Source organism: Prunus avium, chromosome 7, assembly GCF_965620075.1.
Source record: "Prunus avium chromosome 7, drPruAviu1.hap1.1, whole genome shotgun sequence".
Classification (NCBI taxonomy): Eukaryota; Viridiplantae; Streptophyta; class Magnoliopsida; order Rosales; family Rosaceae; genus Prunus; species Prunus avium.
In genome coordinates this window covers 37,485,667-37,513,214 of record NC_142290.1, presented here as the reverse complement: position 1 = coordinate 37,513,214, position 27,548 = coordinate 37,485,667, and the positions used below count along the sequence as shown (strand labels likewise).

General features: G+C 38.4%; 4 protein-coding genes and 2 pseudogenes across 5 annotated transcripts; 3 read left to right on the top strand and 3 right to left on the bottom strand.

Annotated features, from left to right (window-relative positions):
* Window positions 1-34: 34 nt before the first annotated feature.
* On the bottom strand, window positions 35-2,861 carry LOC110759935 (F-box/kelch-repeat protein At1g55270-like). Of its 2 annotated transcripts, none has more exons than XM_021962083.2 (3): window positions 2,112-2,840; window positions 1,902-2,018; window positions 35-1,394 (listed from the first exon to the last, which is right to left on the bottom strand). In XM_021962083.2, the coding sequence occupies exons 2-3, from the start codon at window positions 1,926-1,928 to the stop codon at window positions 135-137; spliced, it is 1,287 nt and encodes a 428-aa protein (XP_021817775.1). In that variant the 5' UTR covers window positions 1,929-2,018; window positions 2,112-2,840; the 3' UTR covers window positions 35-134. The 2 variants fall into 2 exon arrangements, 1 of the variants encoding a protein (XP_021817775.1); XR_002527190.2 differs by adding an exon at window positions 1,517-1,716 and having other exon boundaries at window positions 1,254-1,394; window positions 1,902-2,861.
* A 2,415-nt stretch (window positions 2,862-5,276) lies between these two features.
* On the bottom strand, window positions 5,277-8,095 carry LOC110759982 (testis- and ovary-specific PAZ domain protein). Its single transcript, XM_021962132.2, has 4 exons — window positions 7,061-8,095; window positions 6,235-6,399; window positions 6,109-6,160; window positions 5,277-6,004 (listed from the first exon to the last, which is right to left on the bottom strand). The coding sequence occupies exons 1-4, from the start codon at window positions 7,315-7,317 to the stop codon at window positions 5,882-5,884; spliced, it is 597 nt and encodes a 198-aa protein (XP_021817824.1). The 5' UTR covers window positions 7,318-8,095; the 3' UTR covers window positions 5,277-5,881.
* Window positions 8,096-8,777: 682 nt separating this feature from the next.
* Window positions 8,778-12,206, bottom strand: LOC110759970 (RNA polymerase II transcription mediator). Its single transcript, XM_021962120.2, has 8 exons — window positions 11,948-12,206; window positions 11,643-11,841; window positions 11,425-11,538; window positions 11,234-11,319; window positions 10,574-10,946; window positions 10,025-10,486; window positions 9,623-9,940; window positions 8,778-9,434 (listed from the first exon to the last, which is right to left on the bottom strand). Exons 1-8 carry the CDS (start codon window positions 12,034-12,036, stop codon window positions 9,111-9,113), a joined length of 1,965 nt encoding a protein of 654 aa, XP_021817812.2. The 5' UTR covers window positions 12,037-12,206; the 3' UTR covers window positions 8,778-9,110.
* A 1,839-nt stretch (window positions 12,207-14,045) lies between these two features.
* On the top strand, window positions 14,046-22,016 carry LOC110759902 (glyoxylase I 4-like; annotated as a pseudogene).
* Window positions 17,445-19,590, top strand: LOC148293417 (pentatricopeptide repeat-containing protein At4g32430, mitochondrial pseudogene; annotated as a pseudogene).
* A 3,781-nt stretch (window positions 22,017-25,797) lies between the features above and the next one.
* Window positions 25,798-27,325, top strand: LOC148293416 (Dynein light chain type 1 family protein). The gene is made up of 2 exons (XM_088244825.1): window positions 25,798-26,334; window positions 27,140-27,325. Exons 1-2 carry the CDS (start codon window positions 25,885-25,887, stop codon window positions 27,293-27,295), a joined length of 606 nt encoding a protein of 201 aa, XP_088100951.1. The 5' UTR covers window positions 25,798-25,884; the 3' UTR covers window positions 27,296-27,325.
* Window positions 27,326-27,548: the final 223 nt, after the last annotated feature.

Sequence of the window (27,548 nt, the reverse complement as noted above, 5' to 3'; positions counted from 1 at the left end):
ATGGTACACGTGATGAGAACCCTGTCATCCAACATGGCGAAACATACATATGTAGTCCATTGAATCCTGAAATTTCCCAAAAAACATACAAACCAAAAGAGTGAACCTTTCGAATTTGATAAAATTTACAGTTTCTAGGCTTGAAGAACCTGGCAGTGAACTATGTGACTTTTCAGGCGGTTCCTGCCAGCGAGGCTTGACCACAGATTTGTGACCAAGGTCCTGAACTGCCCTCTGCCTGCTATAGTTTCCCATAGATGTTCAGCACTTGCTCCACCAACATCACTGGATTTCGAAACATCAACCAGTGAAATGCTCATATTATTCCGGATGATGCAAAGTTTACCATTCAGGGGAACAAGGGAAGCTGCCTCCAAAGCCCTAGAATTACCCAAATGCATCTTGCTGTCGATATGCTTGCCCCAAGAATCAGTCGCTTCATCATAAACTCTAAGTTTGCAGCCATCTTTGCAGTCCAAAGCATAGAGATGCCCATTTAAAGCAGCACTTGGGTTCCTCCAGCCTGCAACCATTCCGTCATACACGGAGTACCAGCTGTCATTTTCTGGTTGGTAGACCTCACTCAAAACTTGCCGATGAGACCCTAACCCCTTCAAGAACCATTTGCCTTCATAAACAACCCCAATGAAGGGCACCATTGCAGTGCTCATATCTGAAATGAAGGACCATCTGTTCTTGTTGGGATCATAGACTTCAGCTGATCTCAAGGACCGATGCATCCCCTCATTCTCCCCACCGGCAACATACAAGCAGTTATTAATAACGCATGAGCCAAAAAAATGCCGCCGCCGAAGCATGTCTGGGGCACGGTGCCATTTATTGGTCCTGGCACTATAGAAAATGACTCGTCTCATTGATCCTTTTAGCGGGTCTTTTCCCCCAAACAAATAGAGGTGACAGCCACTGAGTACAGCACAACCAAACCCAAGGGCTTCAGAATATTCCTTAGGGACAGGAGGAAGGGGTTGCCATAGCTGGTATACGGGGTCAAAGGCATGCCAGGAGATTTTCCCATCTCGATCTCTCTTAATTAAATATATCCATTCTTCTGCAATGCCAAGGCTCTTACGGAGGGAGTAAAAGAAGTTACCAACCAAAAGACGGTACCATCTCTTGCAAACCAGGCGGAGCTTACGATGCTCGACTCTTGGGACCCTGATTAGGCAAGCAATGGCAAGATCATCTGGAAGTCCAGGAAGTAGAGGGGACTGAATCCGGCTACCGTCACCACGTGAAGGCTTACTCCTAGTTGGATGAATGGAGGGTTTAATGTCAGGTTGAAGACAGAGCTTTGCCCCTGGTACATACTTTTTTGCTCCAGAAACAGTTTTAAGGCCAGCATCTACTCTACATAAACATGCTGTTGTATCAACCTGCAAGACAAATGTATATTACTTAAAGACAATCAATCTGGCTGTTTTACTCTCGAATTACAGCAACTCAACTCGATGCACTATGTAAACACAGTTTCCCTGGTTTTGTGGCAAGTCATTACCACGAGGGAGCAGGTGGCATGGATAATTTTCTATTATTGTTTATAATTTGCATAGCATGAAGAACTCCTCTCAATATCATAGATGCTTGGGCAGGAGATTTATCTTTAACGTCGATACAGCAACTCACTGCATTTTCCAACCCCCCCGAAAAAAGAAACTAACATGGGGGCTTAATTAGCTCCCATCAGTCTTTCCTCATCTTGAGAAAATAAGTAAAACTGAATTAGTGAAACACTTAACACACACACACACAAAAGACCCGAGAATCAGACAATTCGAAAATGTGAAAGTCAAAGACGAAAGCTCAATATGGCATATGATTTCAGTTACCTATGCTATGAAGCAAAACATGAAAATGGCAGAGTAGTTGAAAAATAAACTTACCAGCGGAGGCTGTATCCTTCTGTCCATCTTTTCTTCCTCTAGGGACTTGCCAAGACCAGATTTTGCCACAAAAACTCCACCTCAAATATCAAATACCAATCTCTCAATCATTATGACCTGATTTGAACATAAAGAGCACGCAATGCCTAACTCATCAGAAACCAACCATCGCCATCAGAACCTAACTAAAGTTCAACTCCAAAATATTACCCAAATCTTGAACTTCACTGCAAATAATCTTTGATTAATCCTCTAAACGAAGTAACCTCAAGATGTCCTTAATCCACCTCCATTGGTCGAAAGCCCATCTGAGTAGAACTCATAGTTGACCAAAATCAGCTTAAGAATCACAAGCCGAAACCAGTAGAGACACAGAACCCCTGAACCAGAGTTAACCCCAATCGGAAACAACGCAAGCCCACCATTGTTCACCTCATTATCATCAAAACCAGTCGAGAATCAAAAACCCAGTTTGAAAGGCCTCAGAAAATCACACGCCAAGACCTCCATAGAGAAGAATCAAAAACCCAAAGATCTCATCTTTTCAATAAAAGATGAAAAGAAAGAAAACGCAAAACCACCAAATGCGAGACAGCACAAGACTAGGAGGCAAACAGAGCACTGAAGGAACAGATGGAGACCCCCATAACCATTAATCTTCAGTGGAGTTTAGGGCCCATTCACCTCAACGGCACAACCTACCAAGCACAAGAGTGTGTTCAACAAGAGAGAGAAAAGGAGAAAAGGGCAAACCTAAACCATTAAAAGGATCACAGAAAGAGAGAGGCTTTGGGTGATGACAATTGGGTGGTTGTTTCGTGAAAGAAATTGAAGAAACAATTCACAACCAAAGATTGGAAGTTAGCTTTTGTTTGAGACTTGGGAAAAAGAGAGAGTGGGAAATGCGAGAGTTGAAAGCTCGTATTTGGTTACACCATTTTCTATTTTTATTTTTATTTTTTTGGACGAAGAATATAGACAAAGATTCAAAAATAAAATATGATGTGCCCCTGGGGCCCACAATTCACAAATCACAAGCACAACACAACCCCACCAAATGCCAAGTGCTATTTATTACACAATATTTTCTAGCATATGTGTTACGTTGTGTTGTGTTGTTGACCCACCGCCTAAATTTATCATGAGCCTCCTACTCCACCAAGGGTATTTTGGTCCTCTCGTAAGTCATTTGCGTGGTGATGATCAGAATGGGTCATGATTTTCTTCGTGTGATTGGATTATGATAACAAAGCTTATGCTTCCCATTTTTCTGAGTAGTGATTGGATTATGACAAGTGATGAGAGATGAAATGTTGCGCAATAGAAGGGGTTGAATGAGAGGAATCAAATGATATCAGTATCAGTTCCCATTGAAGAAAATTGGAAATATTTTCGTTTTAACTTTGAAAATGATGGCTAAGAATTCTAATTAAAGCTAGTGTAATGCAGGGATTTGTAGTTCAAATGGTTAAAAGTATTTATCATTGCACTCAGAGATTTCCTTTTCCTCAATATCACTCATATTTAAAAATAAATAAAAGTTTATGTACAAATTATAAAATAGTACGATGATACAACCACATGTTATAATATAGATAAACAACACGATTCATAATTATACTACCATACTATTCTATAACCTCTCGCTGTACTATACAGATGCTAATTGGCATAGACAAGACTTTTCACCATGCAATCAGAAAGAAAAAAGAAAAGTGCAGAACATGTCGTGGAGACAGCATTAAGGTCCCAAAATAGTTGTTGAAATTTCCAATTCACAGAGTCTTTCAAAGATTTCTAGAAGGGATTAGGATATGTGCCTGCCTAACACCACATGAATAAATAAAAAACAGAAAACATTTCTTCTTCCACGTCTCTGTTATGTATCTCACACCCCATTACATCTACAGGATCTTTGGTCCTAGAAATCTTTGAAAGTTTTTAACCATTTATTTGTCTAAGCTTTGCATGGCTGATTTGTTAACTTGTTATTATATTTATAAATAAAAAAAATTGAACAAAAAAAGCAAGATCATTAGCTCAGACGTCTTTTGGTTTTGAATCCCATGATTGGGAATAATCCAAATCATCCAAGCAAGAGGTGAATTTAAAAAGCCCCACCACACTAACCAATCTTTCTTTCACAAGTTCCAAAAGTTTGATGATTTTGAATTAGTTAGTCCTATTTTGTAGTTAGTCTCTCACAACCATCCTCTCTTCTCTGATGGGGAAGAATAAGACTTTTCAATCAATATTTAGTTGGTATCTACCTGAACTGCTTGACCTGATGAAGCCAGGGAAGAAAACAACAACAACAACAATGACTGATGGGAAAATTGAAACCCTTCTTCACTCCACAGCATCAATCTTGTATAATATATTGAAACCCTTCTTCACTCCACAGCATTTAAAGCCATGTGGGATTGCCCGAAAACAGCTGCCTAAGAAATTTCAGTCTTATCGTTTTCCAGAAAAGTCAGCCCATCTTTTCCTTTCATTCAATCCCGTGTTAGAAAAACAACTAGTTTACGATAAATAATAGCAGCTCGCATGAGCTCACTTTCTGCTCCATCCTATATTTTCCTCCATTTTGTTCCACAAAAGCACAGGGTTTGTAGCTCAGTCAGTTAAGAGCATTTACCCATACATTCGATTTCCCCCTCTCCAATATCGTTTTGTATAAAAATAAAAATAAAAAGACGTGAGATATCTATTGGGATTGGGAGTTTCACTATCTTGCACACTTCTATAAGGTTTTGTATTTTTATTTTTTGGAATTTCCATGTGATGCAAACTGACCAATTATTCTGAGCACTAAGTTGAGAGTTGAGAATGAATGAGACTGACCACTTTTCCTTTTTGAGGGGGATGGATGGGTGGATGTTGAAACATGTCTTTTACCAACTCGGGGGACAAGGCATGGTTGGAGTTCTTTCATTCTTTGTTGGGTTTATAAAGAAAGTCGTATCTGTGGGGTTCACATCTTCTTTCTAACACACATTCCATCGGTATACCACAAAACCAGAAAAAAAAAACAAAACAAAAAAAATGCCCTATCTGGACATCAGTTTATCATGCAAGCTTACCCTACCTAGGCAAAATTATTATCTCCTCCTAAGTCCTACCTACCTTTGGGAAAAATTAGGTGCCACATCAGTTCTAGCAGAAACCAGCAATGACTAGGGCACGTGAAGAGCACCCAGAATCATCAAAACATAGTCTAAATTATACTAGTAGCTACTAATGATCACAATTTGGGTTCCTTGCTCTGGCTGGCATGCTCATGGATGCCCATTTTCTATTACTTTGACTTTCAATTGTCTAAATCTAATTGCTGTTAGCATCATCAATAATCATATTATAACATCAACGATATAAGCTTGGGTAAATTCCTTCAAACAAAGCTGAAAACATGTAGAAACTCTGGTGCAATCATAGCTCATTTACAATGAGAACAGAAAAAAGAAGAAGATATAACAAGTAATTTAACAAGAAAAGAAACATAGAGAGAAGAACTCAATATTGTAATGCCAAATCAATATCACAACCTCCGCTTTGATCCAAAAAACATATCACAACCTCCTCCCCAGTGAAGATGGACTCATATACCAGAAACAAAGAGCATCATTCCTGTTCAAAGGGTTCAACAAGCTGTCATGAATAATTTCCGACTGGCATCTGATCATAGAAAACTATCCCCACCAGTCCACTTCAGGTTATGAAAATTCTATGGATGTACCCATCAGGTGTATCAACCAAATGAGGCTCATGTAAAAATAGAAGCTGACAGAATGAAAGACAGTAAGAGTGTGTGTGTATCCTTTCTTCCACCGAAGGGGGTATGATTGAGATTGTTTGCTGTCAAAAAGGGTCAGTCTCGCACAATGAGCCAAGTAAAGCATCAGATAAAACTTCAATCTTCTTCTGACGTGACTGACCATCCATGGTTGAGTTAGAAGCTTAGAAGCTCTTGATCTAGGTCAGTATTGTTTCTCACTTAATTCCGAGGAGGCATAATCTGTACGCAGCACATCATGTTGTTGCCTAAATATCCCAATTATAATGTATGGACATATAACCATGCATGCCATAAACAGCGTGAACTGCAATAATGCAAAGGGTAATTAAACAGTTGCCACACCAAAATAAAAAGAGAAATATGTACACCTACAAGGTATCACAAAATGAAAGGAAATTTGGGACTTACCAGAAGAGGAAGGGTCAAGAAACTCCATATTGGCCACAAAGCGAAGCAGAACCTGCAAAAACATAGATATCAGCAGTCGTAAAGATAATAGCTGATGAATGTAAATGGAATTGCAGTATCTCTTACAAGCAAAAGGAGATGACGCCAAGTAGTGTCACAAATGGCAGAGCAGATATACTAGCTAATTCCCATTTTTCATCAAATCTCCTCACACTCCATGCGGACATACTTGTATAACAGAAGATGATAATGTTCAAAACCACGCCCACCGTTCCAAGGTATAAAGGCAATCTACAAGATATATAAGAACGCAAACTTTAAAACGTTGATGAATGCCGATTAGTTAATAAACTATCTAATTCGTGAGCAACTACTAAATATATGCAGGCAAGGCCTGCTGCTTCCTCCACTGCAAACCCAAGACTTTTCAAAACAGCATAGTTATGCTTGTCATACACATTATCCAAATCTTAAGCAAACATATGGATGAAAGACTATACACTAAATCAAAACCACATTTTCATTTAATATAACAAACAATGTTGTCATGCTATATTTTCCACTATATTGTATGAACACAAATGAAGAGGCATATCGCTAGGAATGTGATTAAGCTGCAAAACAAGGACATTTTCTACATGCGTCCTAAACAATGTACATTTCTAGAGTGACAAACAATACAGCAAAGAAAAGTTTATTCTCTGTCAATGCAATGGAAAACTGTACCACCAAACGTCCATGAGTATTACTAGTATCATTTCCCAACTGCCCCAGACTAAACAAACAATGACATACTTAACATATCTGGTCCTATAAAAAACTTAAATCATTAGTAATAAAACAGTAATATTTAGTACAGATTATTTCTGTCTAAAAGATAATCCTTCTACCAAGTGAATGAACAAAATAACCCGAGCTGCAAATTGAGAACAATTCAAGAAAAAATCTATACCTTCTGATTCGGTCATCATGCCAGAAGAGATATATCAAGTTGGATTTCCTATCACCATAGTAAACAATGAATGCTGCTGAGGCAAGCCAAAGGACATTCTCTACAATCTCAATCCGTGACCAAACTCTCGGACTTCGTGGGGACGAAGTGCGCATAACCGAACATGCATCATCCTCAAGATCATCGCCACTCGATGCATACCCCTGGCTATGCCTCTGCCTCATATATCCAGCCCCAGTTGGTGTACCCCCCGACATGGAGACAAACAATGTAAATGACTAAACAAACTAGAAGAATCTCAAGCCGCAGAATCTGAACAAAACACTCCAATCGCTAAACCAACTAGAAGAATTCAATTCTACAAAGAATGTAGTAAAGTGCTGCTCTTAACCTCTAATCAATATCGACCAGCAATGTGTTTCTATATCTATCCTAATCTGTGAATGAAAATTGAATACAATAATGAACGCGCCACAGGTATTCAATCACCATATATCCAATATCACCTATAATAAAAGAAGTCGCCATGCTTATCAAAGCAAGCAATACCAAGGCACCAATAAATCTTGATAATCCAAAGAACCCTCATGAGAAACCCAAACTCTCGCAAAACCATCTCGAATTTGAATATAAAAAAGGGAGAAAAGAAGACCCAACAAGAATTTCAGAAGAACAAACCCATCTGGTGCCCAAGTCCAAAATACTTCCGCTACAAAGAACCAACGCTCCAGATTCTTCAAACCCACTTTCTGAATTCAACCTCACCTCGAAACCCACACGACAATTTCATCGGTTTCTCCGGTTGCAGACGTCAATCCCGAGCGCCAGTCCAAGTAGAAAAGCAGAGCTGCAAGGCTATAACTAACGGAACTTGAGAAGGGTATTTTAGTCTTTTGGTATTCTGGTCTGGTCGAGTCTGTCTCTGTGTGAGCGTATGTATGTGAGTCCTGTGCAGGTGTAGAGAGGGAAGGAGGGGGATCTGTATAACGGAAAATGTTTTGGATTGTAAAGTATGATTCGTTTCGTGCACGTTTGAAGAACCTAAGGAAAAAAGGGAAACAAAAAGAACCTTCCTATTCTATAATTATTTTTAATTTTAAAAGTTGTAATTTTCCCTCTTTTTGGCAAGTATATTATATTTATATATATATATATATATATATATATATATATATATATATATATATATATATATATATATAATCACGGCGAGCAGTGAGGTGACCATCTATTTTTGTTTATTTTTATTAATTTACCTTTTGGTATTAAGGGTATGAGATTGTGTGCCAAAAAAGTCATGCCTCTTGAAACTTGGCATGCAGTGATTGGCCGAGACACGAAAGGTCAAGGTTCTTCTTGATGAGTTGACTAATTACTTTTCTTGTTGCTTGCATTGCCTGCTTGGAAGGCAAGCAATTGCTGGCTTTGATTTGGCGTTGCTTGGCATGCTTCCAAAGCACATTTGGGTTGTTATCCATCCAACTCACGCTACCAAAAGAAAAAGGGAGAATGTTGTCTTTCGTCTTTCCCCATGTAGACGAGTACGCGCGAAAAGAAATTGCTTAGTGGGCACTAAAGGGAAGGGTTGTGTTGTTTTCATGTGCCACAAAATAATACTTGTCTTGTGTTGTTGGGTGGTTACCAATCTGGGATTGCCAGCCCACTCCCCTACAAGGTTATATTTGATTACAATAGTTAATGGAGGCTGAATTACCCATTTGAGAGGGCAAAGGACATGCCACAATTGATAATGGGTTTGTATATTTAATTTATTACATGAATGGGAAGGACATTTGTACATAAATGAGAACAGAAAAAGAAACGCCTACGTTTCCATGAGCCACTATTGGATAGAAGTTCGCACGAATAAGACATTTCAATGTCCTATTTAGAGCCAAGCAAGCCAATAAATCTCATTTTCCTCAAGCATGAGCGTTGGTGAGGGCGGCTGACGACATTTCACTACTACGATGTTATGCAATGTGGCTGACTAATACCAAACACCAGAAGCTATTCCTCTTGGAAAGCACAAAGAACGTCTGGTTCGTCATCAGTTGCCTCCTCCAGTGCACAAGCTAACCAAGTCCATCAGTGTTGAATATAACACTTCCAGGGATAGATGACCTAAAAACTTCCTAGATTCTGATGCACCATCTGAAGTGTCCATACTAAGTTTTCGTTCCTCTACAAATCCACCATCTATGACCAACCACCATGAGATACATCCTTCGCCATCTTCTGGGTCCACATGTGCCACCAAGCTGAGTGTTTCTCCCTGATCCAGCTCAAAAGACAAACATAGAAAGTCTCGGTTTGCCTTTATTCCAACCATAAGAGCTTCTTCGTGAAGCCAGCGAATAACTTGACTTGCAACCTGTTGCCAAAGTCCACAATCATTTTAATCACACAAGTTGTAGTGCACCACATGCAATCATATAAATATACAGAGATCAATACACACCCATTATTATCTGTGCAAATAATCTGATAGCTTCACAATACTACCTTTGTCCTTGTTAAATTTATACCACTTAAAAGTACCTTTAGAAATATAAGAAATACCTGCTGTAAAATTATCACAGGAAGATCTGCCAAGTCACAGTCGTATCTGTTCATTAAACAAATTTCCTCAGAATTCCCTTTGAACAGGCCAACAACATTAGGAGCACCTTCCCCTTCTACATTGATGCAATCATCAGTTACAACCACCTTAGTATGAAACTGAGACTTGGTAATGTTCCTCATGTGACGCATGTCTGATGTTCTGGTTTGGCATGCAAGTAGAATAGATTCAGGAATCTTCACAAAGAGCATCCAGGATGATGTCCGTGAATGCCAAGTGGGGTGGGATAACAACTGCAGATATGGTACCCCTTTAACCTACAGAATCATGAACACTACTTAGGAAAGTTCTACCGCATATAAAATTCAAAATTGATGTCTTACAATAATTTCGGACTTTACCACATTTTCCAGCTCCTTAAGAACTTTGTTTGAAAAAATCCTGTGAGCCAAAGACATGCAGAAATGACCAAGAAGACCAGGCCCTTCTTTGGCCAGTTGACCAGGTACTCGAGCACCTGCTGAAGTGGGTCTATCCTTTGCTTTGACAAATACATGCTGGTGAAAAATCTGTTGCAGATATATTTCACAACTAATTTGATCAGGAATTACTGAGGTTTTCTTTACAGTATCTGGTTTATCTTCTGCTAACTCCAACCCATCCAATGTGTCCAAAGGTAAAATGGTATTTTCTAAGTTTTGGGTGCTTGGACTGTCAACTATTTGTTCACCTCTAGATGGGACAAGTGATATGAACACAGAGGTTCCTTGACCTATGTTCAATTGTAAATAGTTTTCTTGTATTCCAGTCACATTGACTCCTAGAGATTGGTTGAATGCTTCACGATTTACCAAATCAAACACCTGGACCAGAAGAGCAGGATAAAACAACATTAAAAAGAAGTGTGAAAGAACGATAAATAAGGAAAAAAGAATAAGAATAAATTATGCCTGCTCATCGAAGATTGCTTGATGAACTTCGCGAAGAAGTGAATGTGTTTCTTTAACACACTCATCGTCGCTCACAGATTCTTTCTCAGCTTCACTTGACAAACGGATTTTGGTTTGACTGGATTCAATTGGACTAACACCGGGATCAGCACCGAGAAAACGAAATTGAAGCGAACGGTATGAGTTTGGAGGTAAATTTATCGCTAGCATGCCAGCTGAGTCATGGTCAACACGAACTGTAGAAAGAGAAGATGGCCGAAATATAGCAGCTGGATCATATAATGAATTGTCAAAGAGATCAATGGTGAAGCCTTCATTTCCAGAAGCTGAAGCTGCCACACGCTGCCGCTTAACTTTCCAGTTCTGCTGCAATCTATCCGCTTGTCAAGATACAATATAGAGGATATTGTTGAAGAACATATGAATGCTACTGTAATGAGTTTATTTCACTCATACATAAACAAAGTAAGTTGAGAAAAACACAAACGAACATCACAAATTCCAAGTTCACAAAATTATTTTATGCATGAAGAAAACAACAGGACTTATTGAAGCTTTTAAGGTGATATAAATAAGTCAGGCAGAAAGGTAAAAAATTAAAGGAGATAACTTTATTTTAGACAAGAAATTAATGGAAATACATTAACATTGCAGACTCACCTGATTAGAGCACCATAAAATCTTGCTTCTCTAGCAACCTGTCGTTCCAAAGCTTTGGCAGACTGCTTAAAGTATTTCCCAAGATGCTGAAATAGAAATCAATACAACATAAGGAGAGATTTACAAAACAACAAAAAACAACCGCATTTCAAAATGAGATATTTTTCACCAAAAATAAAAAGAGATGGTACCCGGAAGCATTGTAGCTTGGTTGCTGCAGATACAGCAAGATCAGACATAACTTCATCATGCAATGGCTTTGGACGCGTCATGCTAGCCACTGTTACAGCATCATTCGTTTCCACCTGCTCATAACAAAACAAAGCAAGCTTAAAACCCAACCCACATTCACCTTTCATTGCAATCACAAGTATTTGCTCCTTCAAATGAGTATGATAAAAAGACTGACAGTGTTGATGAGATCTATAATGACAGAGAGCTCCTGGTGTGCCAGCTGCAAGTTCTCCACCATGCTCTGCCATTGCCATTGCGTTGCTGCACTCTCTTTCGAGCTCTTCTTCTGCTTCTTGTTCTCGTCCTTCTCCACAGCCCAAGCGAAATCGATTCTCCGAATCAGCGATTGCCGCTTCTCTTCGTAACCTACATCACTGTAAAAAACCAACAGAAAATTATACCTAAAACCACAGTTCCTGTTCGGTTGCCAAGAAAATCAACCAAAAAGAGGGTAAAGAATGAGGATAGGAAGAGCCGTACGGAGGAAATCGTTCGAGGCCGTTTTCTTCGATGACGTCCAAGCGCTTGATGGGAAGCTTGTCGAGAGAGATTTCCATTTTCCCGTCCATTTTTCTCGATAATTTTCCGGGAAATTTTTTGGGGAAAATTTGGTCAGAACCCTAGGAGTCGGATGTTGGAGCCGGGAGCAAGTTTGGGGTTCAGGGGGTGCTTTGCTTAAAAGACATATTTGCCCCTTTTCTACAAAATATTGTTTTTTCAATTGTACAGAGGAGAGAGAGAAGAGAGAGACATATTGAGTTGAAAATCTTCGGAATTATTGGGTGTACAAAAAAGAATTAGTGGGTGTCCCTAGAAATAAAATCACGCTTTTATTTGGTTTTGGGCCTCAAACTGATATAAAAGCCCAAAATAAAAGAGACGTAAACAAAAGGGAAGCTTAATGTGACTGAATTAAGTCTAATAATGTCATTGCCAAAAGGCCCTGTAGTTAATTAATTAATAGCCTGAAGTCAGTATTATTTTTGGATTTTTAATGGGTTATCTCTACAATAGGTATTTGGATGACCATTACAATTATATCCTGACCCAAATTTTCCTTTATATTGGGTGAACATTACTGCTTGACTGAGATTGCAATGCTTGGAAATGAGATTGCATATTTTATATTTAGGAAGCTTATGCTTGGAACAAGCAATTTTATACTCTAAAATTCAACATTCTTTGATTCACAAAATGTTGGTGCATCTCGTATCCAAAAAAAAATATGTTGGTGCATCTTTATTTTTGTTGTTGTATTTATGGGTTTAACCCGATTATTTCTTATAAATAAAATTCATTTTTTACTCTTACTCAAAGGGCTAATATCTGGAAATCATTAGAATTGGAGGTATTGGAAAGAATTTAAATTCTCATTCCCCAATATCGCTTATATAAATGAAATAATTCAAGAAATAACTATAGCCCAATGGGCTAAAGTGGCATTTTAGCCATAAACCTTAAAATAATATGATAAAATTGTATATTTAAAGAGTATAGCCGCGCGGCTATACGATTAAAAAATATTCGAATATTTTAAAGGTATAGCCGCACGGCCGTACTCGTTAAATATATTCGAATATTTTAAAGGTACAGCCGACCGGCTATACTCGTTAAATATATTATTTTAAAGGTATAGCCACTCGGCTATACGTTTTAAACACCAAGCTTGCACTCGCAGCCACGGCCATTTCGCTTCTCGCTTCCAAGCTTCACAGACTCCATCTTAAGCCTCTCTCTCTCTCAACTCAAGCTTCAATTTTTTTTTTCTTTCGTTTCGACTGCTGCATTGATTGGATTGGATTGGACTCTCTCTATGTAAACCATCAAATGTCATTCAGCTATTGAAATCTCCACTAAGATAACAACTATGATGCTATAAAATCTTAAAATCCTTAGAAGAAACTCTCTGATTATCGTTTTTCCATTAACAAAACAAAAAAAATTGCAAAATCAGAAACATACGTAAATTGGACGCCATGGTAGCCACAGATAGAGACTCGAACTCGTAGTTAGGCAGCCTGGGCGGCCTGGGACGATCTAGGCGGCGCCTAGGCTATCTGGGCGGATCTAGGCGGCGACTAGGCGGCCTCGTCGGGTCTAGGCGGGTCGTGTCCTTTTTTTTTTTTTTTCCAAATGAAGACAGCGGGAGACTCGGCCATGACTTGGTCTCTGCCTTGTATTCTCTACGATACTTCAGAATCAGAGATGGGCTTATTGTCTATCAGTCGCTCTATATTCTTCCTTCTTAAAACTACTTTGACCTGTGAAAAAGGATATTAATCTCTGCAACTGCAACTTGGTTGGAGTAAAAGGTCTTCATAATCAGAAGGACCTTACATGTCAGCAGAAGAAACGAGTAATGGAGTTACCAACGTAACGTGGAACCTACGTGTAATAGATATCTCACAATCTGAAACCTGACAGAAAACCCATGCCATATATGTATGCAACATTCCGCCATTTTCTCCTCTCAACTCTATTTATTTTAAACCCCAATATGTAGCCTTCAATCCAGTTCTCTCTATTTGCTTATTGCATGTAATATTTTCCAAGTTGAGAAATAGAGTGTTATGAAATGATGAAAGAAAGCATGCTGAATTTGAAGTCCTTGAATCACATCTCATTGGTGTGTGCAGATCAGTTGAGAAATCCCTTGATTTTTACCAGAGTGTTCTTGGGTTCTTCCCAATTAGGAGGCCTGGCTCCTTTGACTTTAATGGTGCATGGTATAATTCTTAAAAACTTGGAAAACCAACAACAACCACCCTTCATTTTTATTGAATTGGTTTACTCTGTTTTTGAAACATTGTAAATATTGAGTATTAATTTGGTTTTTGGTTAATTCTGTGACATTTGAATCATAGGCTATTCAATTAAGGCATTGGCATACATCTTCTCCAATCAGAAGACCTTGATAAATGGCCCAAGAAGATCACCCAGATTAACCCCAAGGATAACCACATTTCTTTCCAGGTCACTCTCTCTCTAGCTATTTTATTCATTTTTTGTATGCTTATATATTTTTTGTTGGTTGATCCCTATTTTTTGTTGTTGTGTTTATGGGTTTAACCCATATTATTTCTTATAAATAAAATCCATTTTTTATTCTTATCCAATGGGCAAATAGCCGGAAATCATTAGAATGAGAGGTATCAGAAAGAATTTAAATTCTTCAAATGTATTATAGTTGTCACTGAATTAAGTCTAATAATGTCATTGCTAAAAGGCCTTGTAGCTAATTTATTAATAGCCTGAAGTGTAGCATGCATCACTGTAAGAAGATGCAGGACAAAGTTCTTCCACGTTTTCCCCCTCATATTGGTTGTCCCTATATGGTTTAACTTCAATATATGTCCAGTTGCAGGAATTGACAAATAATGTAGCAGAGTATGCTCAATTATGGATAGGGCGGGGTAAAAGAGCAGCACGTCAAGGTAAAATGCTCATGAATTACATCAATTGAATGAACTCGAAATTTACCTTCTTTTTTGTTTTTTTTAATGGGTTATCTCCATAAGTTAAATCTCTTAGTCCTCTATAATAGGTATATGGATGACCTTTAAGAATATCCTAAATCAGATTTTCCATTATTTTGGGTGAATATTACTGCTTGACTGAGATTGCATGTTTCAATTTGGTGGTAAGTTGTAATGGTTGGAAATGAAAGATTAGTTTTATTAGGTTAAACCTTTTGTTCCACTGAAATGTCTGTCATATTCAGATTTCATCTTTAGGAAACTTATGCTTGGAACATTTGGGGATGATCTTTATCTCTAGATCAACATATCTTATTTATATGTAATGCCAGTGTACATAAGAATGGTTTCTTCCCCTATTCTTGTGTTCAATATACCTATATGCCCTTTTGATGTATGATGGTATCTCTTTACAGATCAAAGACGACTTGAGAGACTTCTCGGCATGGAAGCGTTGATGCCTTCACTATAAGATCCTGAGCGTTTCAGCGTCTAGGTAACTTTATATTTCTCTTTATTAAAATTGAGTATATTGTGGGCTGTGATTGCCGGTATTTATGTATGATTGGATGCAGCTTGCTTCTTTATCAAACCGGCGTCCTCATGAAAGGTTGGATCTCCTACGCTTGCGAGATACAAGAGAGGTATTACACTTTTCTCCCCTCTTAACATTGGGAAGTTCAGGTGCACGTGAGTATGGTATATGTAAGAATGAGATGCTTCTTCTCATCTAACACGTTGTTTGAAATCTCATTTATAATAGTTCGTATATAGATATATATATCAATACCATATGACCTATGATACCTTCAATTTATTTCAAAACTCTTCTCTTCGTTGTCTCATTAGATTGTTTTGTATACAATTTTTTATTTGCAGAGAATACAACACAAACAAATATATCTCATAGTAGAAGAGCAAGGTTGTCAAGTGCAATGAGAAAAAGGCTGTCATTGGGTTTAGTTCATAATTACGATGGATATATACATTTTAGAAAATAAATTCTTACACAAGAAATTTTATACTATGAAATTCAAGATTCTTTTATCCCCAATATGTTGGTGGATCCATATTTTTTGTTGTTGTATTTATGGGTTTAACTTGTATTATTTCTTATAAATTGTTTGTACCGTATCTGACCCTCCACTCGTACAACGACACGTGGATCTTAGAAACTCGCCCAAGTACCCAAGGCCTCGAACAATCGGCATCGGCCACCGATCGCATTGTCTCAAAGCTGGGAACAGCCATTACAGGCCAAGCTCGTCTACAATCGGCATCCCTTACCGATTGTAGAGAATCAACCTCGAAGTATCCGCCCAAAATATCTAAAGACTCGTGTCGACCTCAGAAGGCCCTCCCACGAGTCCCACATCGAAAATGAGTACTAAGAGCATACAAAATGCCCTCTATAAATAGGCCCCTCCACTACAATACATGGGTAAGACTTTTCAGCTTGACTTTTATACTTTTTATATGGTCAACAGCAAGAGCTCTTAGAAACAATCTTACTTGAGCATCGGAGGGTCTTAGGCTGGTTCCACACCGGTTCCATAGACCTCACGAGCTTCGCTTATCTTCTATTCAGGATCAGCATATGAAGACAGGAAGAATCTCCATCTATCACTCAAATCGATCTGCTAGATCGTCCACATCTCTTGTAAGTTGCACTCATCTCTATCTGTTCAATTTTAGTGCCAACATAAATAAAATCCATTTTTAATTCTTGCCTACTAGACTAATAGCTGGAAATCATTAAAATGGGAGGTATCGGAAAGAATTTAAATTCTCAATCCCCAATATCACTGCTATAAAAAATAAATAAAAATTGAAGAAATAACTCTATCCTAATTAGCTAAAGTGGTATTTTAAAATAACATAACAAAATTGTATATTTAAATAGTATCGCCGGTCGGCCATACTATTTAAATATATTATTTCCATGTTATAGCCGTGCGGCTATACGCTTTGAATATATTCGAATATTTGAACGGTATAGCCGAACGGCTATACGCTTTAAATATATTCGAAATCAAACGCGAAGCTTGCACTCGCAGTCACAGCCATTTTGCACTCGCAGTCACAACCATATTCGGAAAAAAAACAAGAAGCTTCGATTTTTTTCCTTTCGTTTCGGCTATTGAGTTGATTGGATTGGATTGGACTCTCACTACAAAAACCATCAAATGTCATTCAGCTATTGAAATCTCCACTAAGATAACAACTCTGATGCTATGAGGGAGTTAGGCGGCGCCTGGGCGGATCTAGGCGGCCTGGGCTGGTCTAGGCGGCCTGGGCTGTTCTAGGAGGCGCCTAGGTGCCCTGGGCGGTTCTAGGTGGTTCTAGGCGGCCTGGGTGTGTCTAGGCGCCCTGGCCAGGTCTGGGCGCCTACTTTTTGTTCCGAATGAAGACAGACGAAGCTTGCACTCGCAGAGGACTGTGGTGCGAGTGAAATGAAGAGACATAGAAACGAACACGATGAAGTTACCGTTACCCTTAGAGCCCTTGACATGTTCTGTAAGCAACTTCAACTACATTTGTCTCATAACATCGATGAAGTTACCGTTACCCTTGCTGTCAAGGGGACCCCAAACCCGGATGCCAAATTCACGGGTTTGCAGTATCTTCTGGGTTTGCTTCGTATACTACGGTTTCAAATTCTTTGATGAGTATGTACACCAAAGCTGGGCAGTTTGATGGTCCCTTACTTATCTTTGAGACTGTTTTATACTGATATAGTTTCTTGGAATACTATTCTTTCGGGGTTTTGAACAAGTGAGGGTGCATTGAATTTTGCTCTTAGGATGAATTTTAATGGAGTTGTTTTTTATCCAGTGACTTATACTACGATTCTTGCTTTTTGTGCGGATCATGAAGATTTTCGATTTGGATTACAACTGCATTCTCTTATATTTAAGTCTGGTTTAGATGGTGAAGTTTTTGTTGGAAATGCACTTATAAGTATGTATTCGAGGTAGAGAAGGTTAATAGAAGCTAGGAGTGTGTTTGATGAAATGGCGAATAAGGATCTGGTTTCATGGAATGCAATACTATCAGGTTACTCTCAAGAGGGAAATCATGGGCTTGAGGTGATTTTTGTCTTTATTGAGATGGTGGGAGAAGGGATGGGGTTAGATCATGTCTCATTTACTAGTGCAGTTTCAGCTTGCGGTCATGAAATGAATTTAGAACTTGGGAAACAGATACATGGCTTGACAATTAAATCAGGATATGGAAGTCATGTTTCAGTTTGTAATCTATTGATCTCGACAATTCAAAGTGTGAGGTTACTGAAGATGCAAAATTAGTCTTTCAGTGCATGAATGATTGCAACGTAGTGTCTTGGACAACTATGATTTCTATAGACAAAGAAGATGCCATCTCTCTATTTAATGAGATGAGATTGGATGGAGTATATCCAAATGATGTTACATTTGTTGGACTAATCCATGCTATATCAATTGGGAAGTTGGTGGAGGAAGGCGAAATGATTCATGGGTTTTGCATAAAGACTGGCTTTTTATCAAAGCATGATGTTTGCAACAGCTTGATCACCATGTATGCTAAGTTTGAGTCCATGCCTGACTCCATCAAAGTTTTTGAGGAGTTAAACTGCAGAGAAATCATATCGTGGAATGCTTTGATTTCTGGGTATGCTCAGAACGGGCTATGTCAAGATGCAGTAAAAACATTCTTGGTAGCAACTATGGAGTTGAAGCCAAACAATTACACATTTGGTAGAGTCTTGAGTGCAATTGGTGATGCTCAGGATATTTCTCTGAAATATGGCCAATGATGCCACTCTTCCTTGATCAAACTTGGATTAGTGACTGGCCCAATTAGCGCAGCTGCTCTTCTTGATATGTATGCAAAGCGAGGAAGCATTTGTGAGTCCAAAAGAGTTTTCAGTGAGACGCCTCATTAAAGTCTGTTTGCTTGGACTGCAATAATATCTGCATATGCTGGGCATGGAGACAATGACTCAATGATAGAATTGTTCAAGGAGATGGAGAGAGAAGGGGTAAGACCTGATTCAGTCACATTTCTTTCTATACTAGCAGCATGCAGCAGAAATGGAATGGTGGAGATGGGCCGTCACCTCTTTCATTCAATGGTGAAAGACTATCATATTGAACCATCTCCTCAACATAATTCAAGTATGGTGGACATGTTGGGACGTGCAGGGAAATTGGAGGAAGCAGAGGAATTGATGAGTCAGATCCCGAGACAGCCAGGGTTTTCGTTGTTGCAAAGCTTGCTTGGGGCTTGCAGGATCCATGGGAATGTGGAGATGGCGGAGAGAGTAGCCGATACATTTATGAGATTGGAACCAATGGAATCGGGTTCTTTTTTGTTGATGTCCAACTTGTATGCTGAGAAAGGGGACTCGGAAATGGTAGCAAAAGTTGGGAAATGATGAGAGATAAAGGAGTGAGAAAGGAAGTGGGATATAGTTGGGTGGATACTGGTGATGCTGGTGGTTCCCTGTAACTGCATGGGTTTTCATCAGGTGATACATTCCAGCCACAGTCTGGGGAGATATGTAGAATGGAAAAATGTCTAGGATTAGAGATGAAGATTTTGAGAGAGAACATGTGGGAGAGAAAATCATTGAAAATGGACTCCTTCTCAAGGCCCTCACTTTGAAGGCTTGAATCTGTACATGTAAAACTTCCATCACAATCCACCCGCGCCTAACAAATCATATTACTTTCTGAATATTTGCCTCAAATACTAGGAATCAGGTTGTTTGGGGTTTTGAATATCAGAAAATCTTATAAAGTCAATGGATGAAGTCTTGCAGTCCTATATCTAATCAATAAACCATTTTCCTTTTTATTTTTTCAATACTCTACACCTATCTTTTTTTTGCTGTTAAAGTTCAGAACGCCTGTCATGTGCATTGCTGCTGTGACAATGATCCTCTTGTACTTAAATGCGGTGAAGACACAAGTTAAAAGCCTTCGGTTTTTTTTGTTTTGATTACACAATCTTACATGAGCATAGTTTTCTACAGATGTTTAATCCAGCTTACTATGGCTTGGACAATACTGAACCTGAGTTTGATATAAAGTGGATAAGGACCGCTTGGATGATCCACATGTCAAAGCCAATCTGCTATTTCAGGTCAGAGTTGTCTTCAACTATATGTTTTTCGAATAAAAACTTCATGTATTGAAGTCTGTGATTATGTCACAGACTCGAAGTTAGTATTGAATCAAAGTATGCGAATCATCCAGGCCATTATAGATATATGTGCTAATAGTGGGTGGATTTCAAGCTCAATTACTTGCATGAATCTTCTTAGTAGTTACAATTCTGACTTCTTAGTGGTAGTACTTGCCTAGAATAAAAGACGAGTGCTAGTTCGAATTGGGCATTCTGCCTTGTTTATATTATTACATTCTACAGCTGGCATGATTCAAGATTCTTTTATCCCCAAAATGTTGGCAGATCCTTATTATTATTATTATTATTATTATTATTTGTATTTATGGGTTTAAGTCGTATTATTTATTATAATTAAAATCCATTTTTAATTATTGCCTAATGGACTAATAGCTGGAAATCATTAGAATGGGAGGTATAGGAAAGAATTTAAACTCTCATTCCCCAATATCACTGGTATAAAAAAATAATAATTGAAGAAATAACTCTATCCTAATTAGCTAAAGTGGTATTTTAAAATAACATGACAAAATTGTATATTTAAATAGTATAGCTGGGCGGCTATACGATTTAAATATATTATTTCCAAGGTATAGCCGTACTCTGTGAATGTATTCGAACATTTGAACGGTATAGCCGAACGGCTATACTCTTTAAATATATTCACGGGTTATTCGCAGCAATGGTCCCTCAACTATACCCATATTTACAGTTTGGTCACTCAATTCAATTATTAGTTGTAGAGGTCACTCAATTAGGTGTTTTGTTGCACCGTTAGTCCTACCGTCAAGTCTCTCTAACGGTAGGGACTAATGGTGCAACACAAAACCTAATTGAGTGACCAAAATGTAACTCCAAGTATAATTGAGGGATCATTGCTACAAATAATCTTAATTGAAAAGTCACATTTGTCCATCAATAATCTAAGAGATGCTTGTCACGTCATCATTTTAAACAGAAAAAGTAACAGACTTGACGGTAGGACCAACGATGCAACAAAACACATAATTGAGTGACCTCTGCAACTAATAATTGAATTGAGTGACCAAAGTGTAACTTAGGGTATAGTTGAGCGACCATTGCTGCGAATAACCCTATATTCGCAAACGAACGCAAAGTTTGCACTCGTAGTCACAGCCATTTCGCTTCTCTCTCTCTCAACTCAAGCTTCGATTTTTTTTCTTTCATTTCGGCTGCTGCGTTGATTGGATTGGATTGGACTCTCTCTACAAAAACCATCAAATGTCATTCAGCTATTGAAATCTCCACTAAGATAACAACTCTGATGCTATAAGGGAGTTAGGCGGCGCCTGGGCGGTTCTAGGAGGCGCATAGGTGGCCTGGGAGGTTTTAGGCGGTTCTAGGCGGTTCTAGGAGGCGCCTTGGCGGCCTGGGCGGTTCTAGGCGGCGCCTAGGCGGCCTGGGCGGTTCTAGGCGGCTGGCTGGTTCTAGGCGGCCTGGCCGGGTCTGGGCGCCTACATCTTCTCCAATCTGAAGACCCAGATAAAATGCCCAAGAAGATCACCCAGATTAACCCCAAGGATAACCACATTTCGTTCCAGGTCTCTCTCTCTCTCTCTCTCTAGCTCTTTTATTCATTTTTTTTATGCTTTTATATATATATACGTGTGTACAGTATATTTGTGATGTGAAAATGACTAGAAATACATTTGAATTGTTTTTAGTGTGAGAGGAGCATGGTCACAGTGGAGAAAATTTTGAAGGAGATGGAGATAGAGTACGTGAAGCGCAGGGTGGAGGAGGGTGGAATCTACGTTGATCAGCTTTTCTTCCGTGACCCTGATGCCACTATGATTGAGATCAGTAATTGTGACAACCTTCCCGTAATACCCCTCGCGGGAGAGCCAGTCAGGCCCTGCACACGTGTCAATTGCAATGCCTAGAAACAACAGCCGCAGCAGTTGATGGCATGCCTCCCTTCTATACACATCAAGGAAGATTACCTTCCTTGTTCATAAATTGTAAGGTGCGGATCATTACATGTGAAAATTTGATTAACCAACTTGAAAACTTATCTAGTTTTTTAATTTTTGGTTGATAGCCTGAAATCTTGTGTGTTTTAACTTTTCTAGCTGTCTTGATTGAGTAACCAAATATGAAAATGATCTTACATATAAGAGCAAGGGAAACCAAAAACATGAGGCATAAACAGATAATATATAAGCTGGCAGTAAAATGAAACTTACCCACCACATCACAGGATGATGAGGACATCTGCTTAAATGAAAACAGAAGAACTGGGAGCTCCCTTCAGTCCAAAACATAGAGCAAGTGCATCTCATCATCTCATGGCCGCGCTGTGTCTGTTTTGGGCTGCAAGGAGCACCCATTTCTGCAATTTCCCCATGAAGTCAAGGAGGAGAAGAAAGACAAAAATGGATGGTAATGGCGTATGTGCCAGCTATGTATTTTGAACTTAATGGGGCAGATGAGCTCAAATTTAATACCACTATTGGAGTAGAATAGAATGGCTCATGACTTGGTTCAAGCTCTTCAACCAGTCTTTCTAAAACATAAATGCTTGCATGACAGCAACAAAATGAAATACAATACAAGCATTGAATTGATGCATAGAAAATTATAGGAAGAAAAAAAACACATAAATTTTGTAATTAGGAGAATATAATTTTAATTTTTACTCATGAATGAATGCCTAGCATGCATTGATTAGAAGAAAGAACTGGGCACCATGATGACTTTGATGAGTGACATCTAACTGACAAGAGAATCTTCAATAACATACAAAGGTAAAGGTGACAACAGGTTTTCAATTGTTTCTCAAAAACAGTAAAGTAATTCCCAAGTGTGGATGCAACTAACTACACCTCAGGTTTCTTTTTCTTCTTCCTCTTTAAGGAAATGAAATAATTCCCCACATTAGTCATATGATACATGTTTTCTGCATCTAACATTAATTTCTTTCTTTCTCTTAACTGTTTCATTGACTTTATTCATCCCCTGCTCTGACTCTCACTTCAATTTAGTATCTTATATTGAATACGCATTATTCAATTCGCTTTCTTTTACGTCGTGTTTTGTAATTGGGATTGAATTGGATTATTTATTCCTCTAAAACCTCACAATCATGCTGTTTTTTTCTGTCTCTTTCTCTGCTAGCCTAACCAATTTCTATCTACTTAAATTCCCTTCTGCTTGAATTGTTGATGTGGGAATTATTTTTGAGTTGCTTCGAGTGGTAATATGGATGGTTTGGATTATATAAGAAGCCCACATTCACCAAAATTTCAAATCTCAGGTCCTCAGGGCCTCACTCACACATCACACACAGTGTTCATGAATGTATGAGAATGAGACTTAGGGCTCCCCTTGCCTTAGGACCCTCTCACTGAAAGGTCTGTTCGTTGAGCTTTTAGCCCACAAATGTCCTTTGGATATGGGGGCCTCACTTGGAGCTTCCAAGATACCAACTCCAAACCACCACATGGAGACTATATTATTCTGAAGACTAAAATACTTCTCCCATCAGACCATCAATGTCAAATTGTCTACTCTAACAAACATGCTTATGCTAGCCCCACAATGTATGTGAATTTGGAAAGAGATATGTTGGTGATTATGTTATTTTATATATGGGTTTTTGGTGTTTTTGGATGTGTATCTCCAAACTGGCTAAACTTTTGAGTCTAGGGGGACGGTGGACATGTTTTCATATCCCAAAATCATGTAATATATATTCAAATTGGGTTAGGTAGTTTGGCCAATTCTTAAAAGTATAACTAGACATTATGAAGAGCCAATTGGGTCTAACCTAGTGAAAAAATGGCATTGATTTGCATATCAGTTGTCTTATGTTTGAACCATATGTCACCTTGGTAGTGTGTGTGAAAACCCCCTTATTCTTGTAGTTTATACTATCAATTATATTTAAAAACTGACATTATGAGGAAGTGCAACTTTGTCTCAGTAGTGTTGACCCTGGACAAGGGTGGGAGGTGTGACCGCCCAAGGCCTATTATCTAGGGTGGCCTTTTTTATAAAAAATAATAAAAAAAACATTGTGTGTATTATATATTCATTTAGTATTCAGCAGACTTTGTTGGGAGAGGTCCCCGCTTTGCGCCCGACAGTACCTCGAGGGTTAGTCCCCACAATCGCGCGGGGTATACCTTGGTTTTCACCAAAAAAAAAAAATATTTGGTTAACTTTGGGTTTCTTAAAATAACATTGGAACATATGAAACTCCGCCTTTTAAGATTTTAAAATTCTCTTTTTAACATAATAGTCTAAGCCTTAGATTTTAAATTTTTATACTGAAGTTTGAATTGATACTATTTATTTATCTTGAATGATAAATTTTTATTTAACTTGGACTTTTTTTTGTGGTAATTTAACTTGGACATGTTAATTCTTCTTGTTTTTGCTTAAAAAATAAGAGTAACACAATAGGAATGGGCAGAGGGAGAAAGGAAAGTAGAAAGAGGGGGGGAGGGAAGAAAGCTCTTTATTTTCGCCTTGGGTCCTCAAAAACTCAAGGCCGGCCCTGTGTCCCAACCAAATTATTAAAAAAAAAACACAATGCAAAAATTTTGGATCTAGATAAAACTGGTCCCAAATTTTTAATTTTTAAAAAAGAAAACAGAATTTATTTCAAAGAATTACTTTTATACCTTTAAGCATGTTGGAAGAAAGATAGCACATGTTGTCATGTTGACCCGCAGTTCATGGTGGTGCTTAGCAATTCTCATTGACTGATATCTCTTAAACCAACGCCATAAAACTATATACTAAAAGTAATTTTTATGTATTTTTCCTCTTTTCTTCCTCATCCCTCTCATTTCTCATCTTACAAAAAACAAAGAATAAAATAAAAGACGGTTCCTTTTCTTTTTCACAAAATTAGTATCTTGAAACAGCCTGGTTGTAGAATCTTTTGAAATTTGTTGATCATGTTAATTTTGGGAAAATAATACTTCGAAGAAAACAAAGGTGGTTGTAAAATATAAACTAGCATAAGTAGGAGCTACAAATCTATACAAAATCTGTGCTGTCAATTCATGTAATTTAATTTCTATATATGTATTCTGTGGATACTCCTGATTAAATAAAAACAGGACACAGCAAAGACAGCGACCATTTTGTTTTGTAGCCCTAACAAAATAAGCGGTACAAAGTAGGGAGGTCTTGGGGGCCTTTGCTTCTTGTCTACAAAACCAAAACCATCGGAGTCCAATATGCCCCAACGAGTAATTGCCAGTCTCCACCATCCACAAGAACCACTAATAATTTCAAGCCACAACAAACTTCTAAAATGATACGACAAACTAACACGAATGATAATCAAATCTCAGCTACTTAATTACCCAATCGATACAAGTAGATACGTACAATGTACCTATAGCAATGTAATTAGACCATCGTCTTATTTAAGGATGACAATCTAATATTTTTGGATTATGTCCGAAATGACTAGGATATCAATTAGTATTCAGCATAAATCCGAAATGATATGAGCGAGAAATGACACATTATCATTACTAATTGAAATCTGTTGCACAAGAACTTGATGTGACCAAATTATCAATTTCATCAACAGTTTAAATATCCACAATCACAGGCAGTGACACATGGGTTTGCTGCTATAAATAATGTTACCATCCTAATCAACCATTTAATTAATAGCTTTTGATTGTCCTGGTGATTCCAAACAAACCCCTCCATCCATCTTGCATTATATATTTTAGGGGTACCACAATAACAAATGCAAAGAGTCATCTGAGTCTGAGGGTTGAAATGGAGAAGCAGAAGAAGAAAGCAGGCATGTCCAGTACATACATATACAACCCCAGCAGCGGACGTCACTTAAAGCCTGAATCAAAGCCTCCTCTCAATGCTGCCATGGCAGTGGATAAAAGTAAAACACCAGTTTTACGTAACTGGTTTAACTTTTCCATCAGAAAACCAAAACCACGTCCAGAGTTTGATGTTCAAGATGAGCAGAGGCAGCAGCAAGGAAGAAGAGGAAGAGGAGGAGGAGAAGTGGTGGTGGTGGAGGCAGCAGCAAGGAAGTCAGTGTCTCATGTGGAAACAAATTTGGTATCAGTGGCTGAGTTTCTTCAGGTCAAAGTCTTGGTCTCTGACATGCCTGGCTTCATGCAAGTCCATGCCTTTCGCAGTGCAAGGCGAACTTATGACAGCTTGGAGAAGTTTAGCTCCAAACACATGGCTTATAACTTAAAAAAGGTATGTATGTGTGTTTCAAATTTTGTTACCAATTCAATTCTCCTACATCTAATTTCATCTTGTTCTTAAATTCCTTTAATTAAAACAGAAAATAAAAATAAAAAGATTTATGGGTTGTGTTGTAACTTGTGATGATAATTAAGAGGGAGGGGCAAGAGCCCAAGACAAATGTCTGGGATGCATACAATTGTTTTCTTGGTGGTGTTTCTTTTTGGAATTTCATGACTTGTTTTGGATGATTGGGTTCATGTGTGATCATATTCATAGATTTGATGAAAAATATAAACAACCCCACAGGCCACATGGGAACACAGAGTCAATGAGTCACTGACTTGACCAGATATGTAATGCATATTTCTTGGTTGGTGCTTCAATTCTGAGAGTGAGAATACAGCACCATCTCTCTCTCTCTCTCTCTCTCTCTCTCTCTCTCTCTCTCTCTCTCTCTCTCTCTCTCTCTCTCTCTCTCAATGGGGCCACTTGACCTACAACAAGCAATTTCTCATTGATGAGAGAAGATTTGATGATGAGAGTTATGGATCTTGATTCTTCTTTGTATCAATGGATCTGGATTGGCAGCATCAGCATGTACATCTTTCTGAACTAGTTGTCCAATTGTCTGCTAATTGGGACTGGACTCCTCCTGTTCCAGCTTCCAACACCCCACGTGTTTTGATCACATTGCACCCGAGTTCGAACTCTCTCCCTCCCATAGTACATTAGATTAAAATAGTAAAAAATAACCATTAAACAGAAATAGCGGTGATTAATTAACTAATCATGGGGCTCTCTGTTTCCTGCGCAGGAGTTTGATAAAATGTATGGGCCGGCATGGCATTGCATCGTCGGCTCGGGTTTTGGGTCGTTCGTTACCCATTCAACAGGTTGTTTCCTCTATTTTTCAATGGAGAAACTCTGCATTTTGTTGTTTAGAACTAAAATCCAGAAAGCCCAGGATTGAATTTGCTGTATTTATTCTATTCTGTTATGTGAGCACAGATAATTTTTTATTTAATTACTGTATTGTATCACTGAGGATTTAGAGTGTGCATAATATATCAATTATTATTCTGATATATATAAAATATATTTGGACTTATTTGGTCTGTGAAGACCAATGCATTATGTTATTGGATTCATGGTAATATTTTGTTTTTAAAAATGCTGGCTCGATCACCACCAGTGGCAGTGACGCTGGAACTAACAGCTAATCA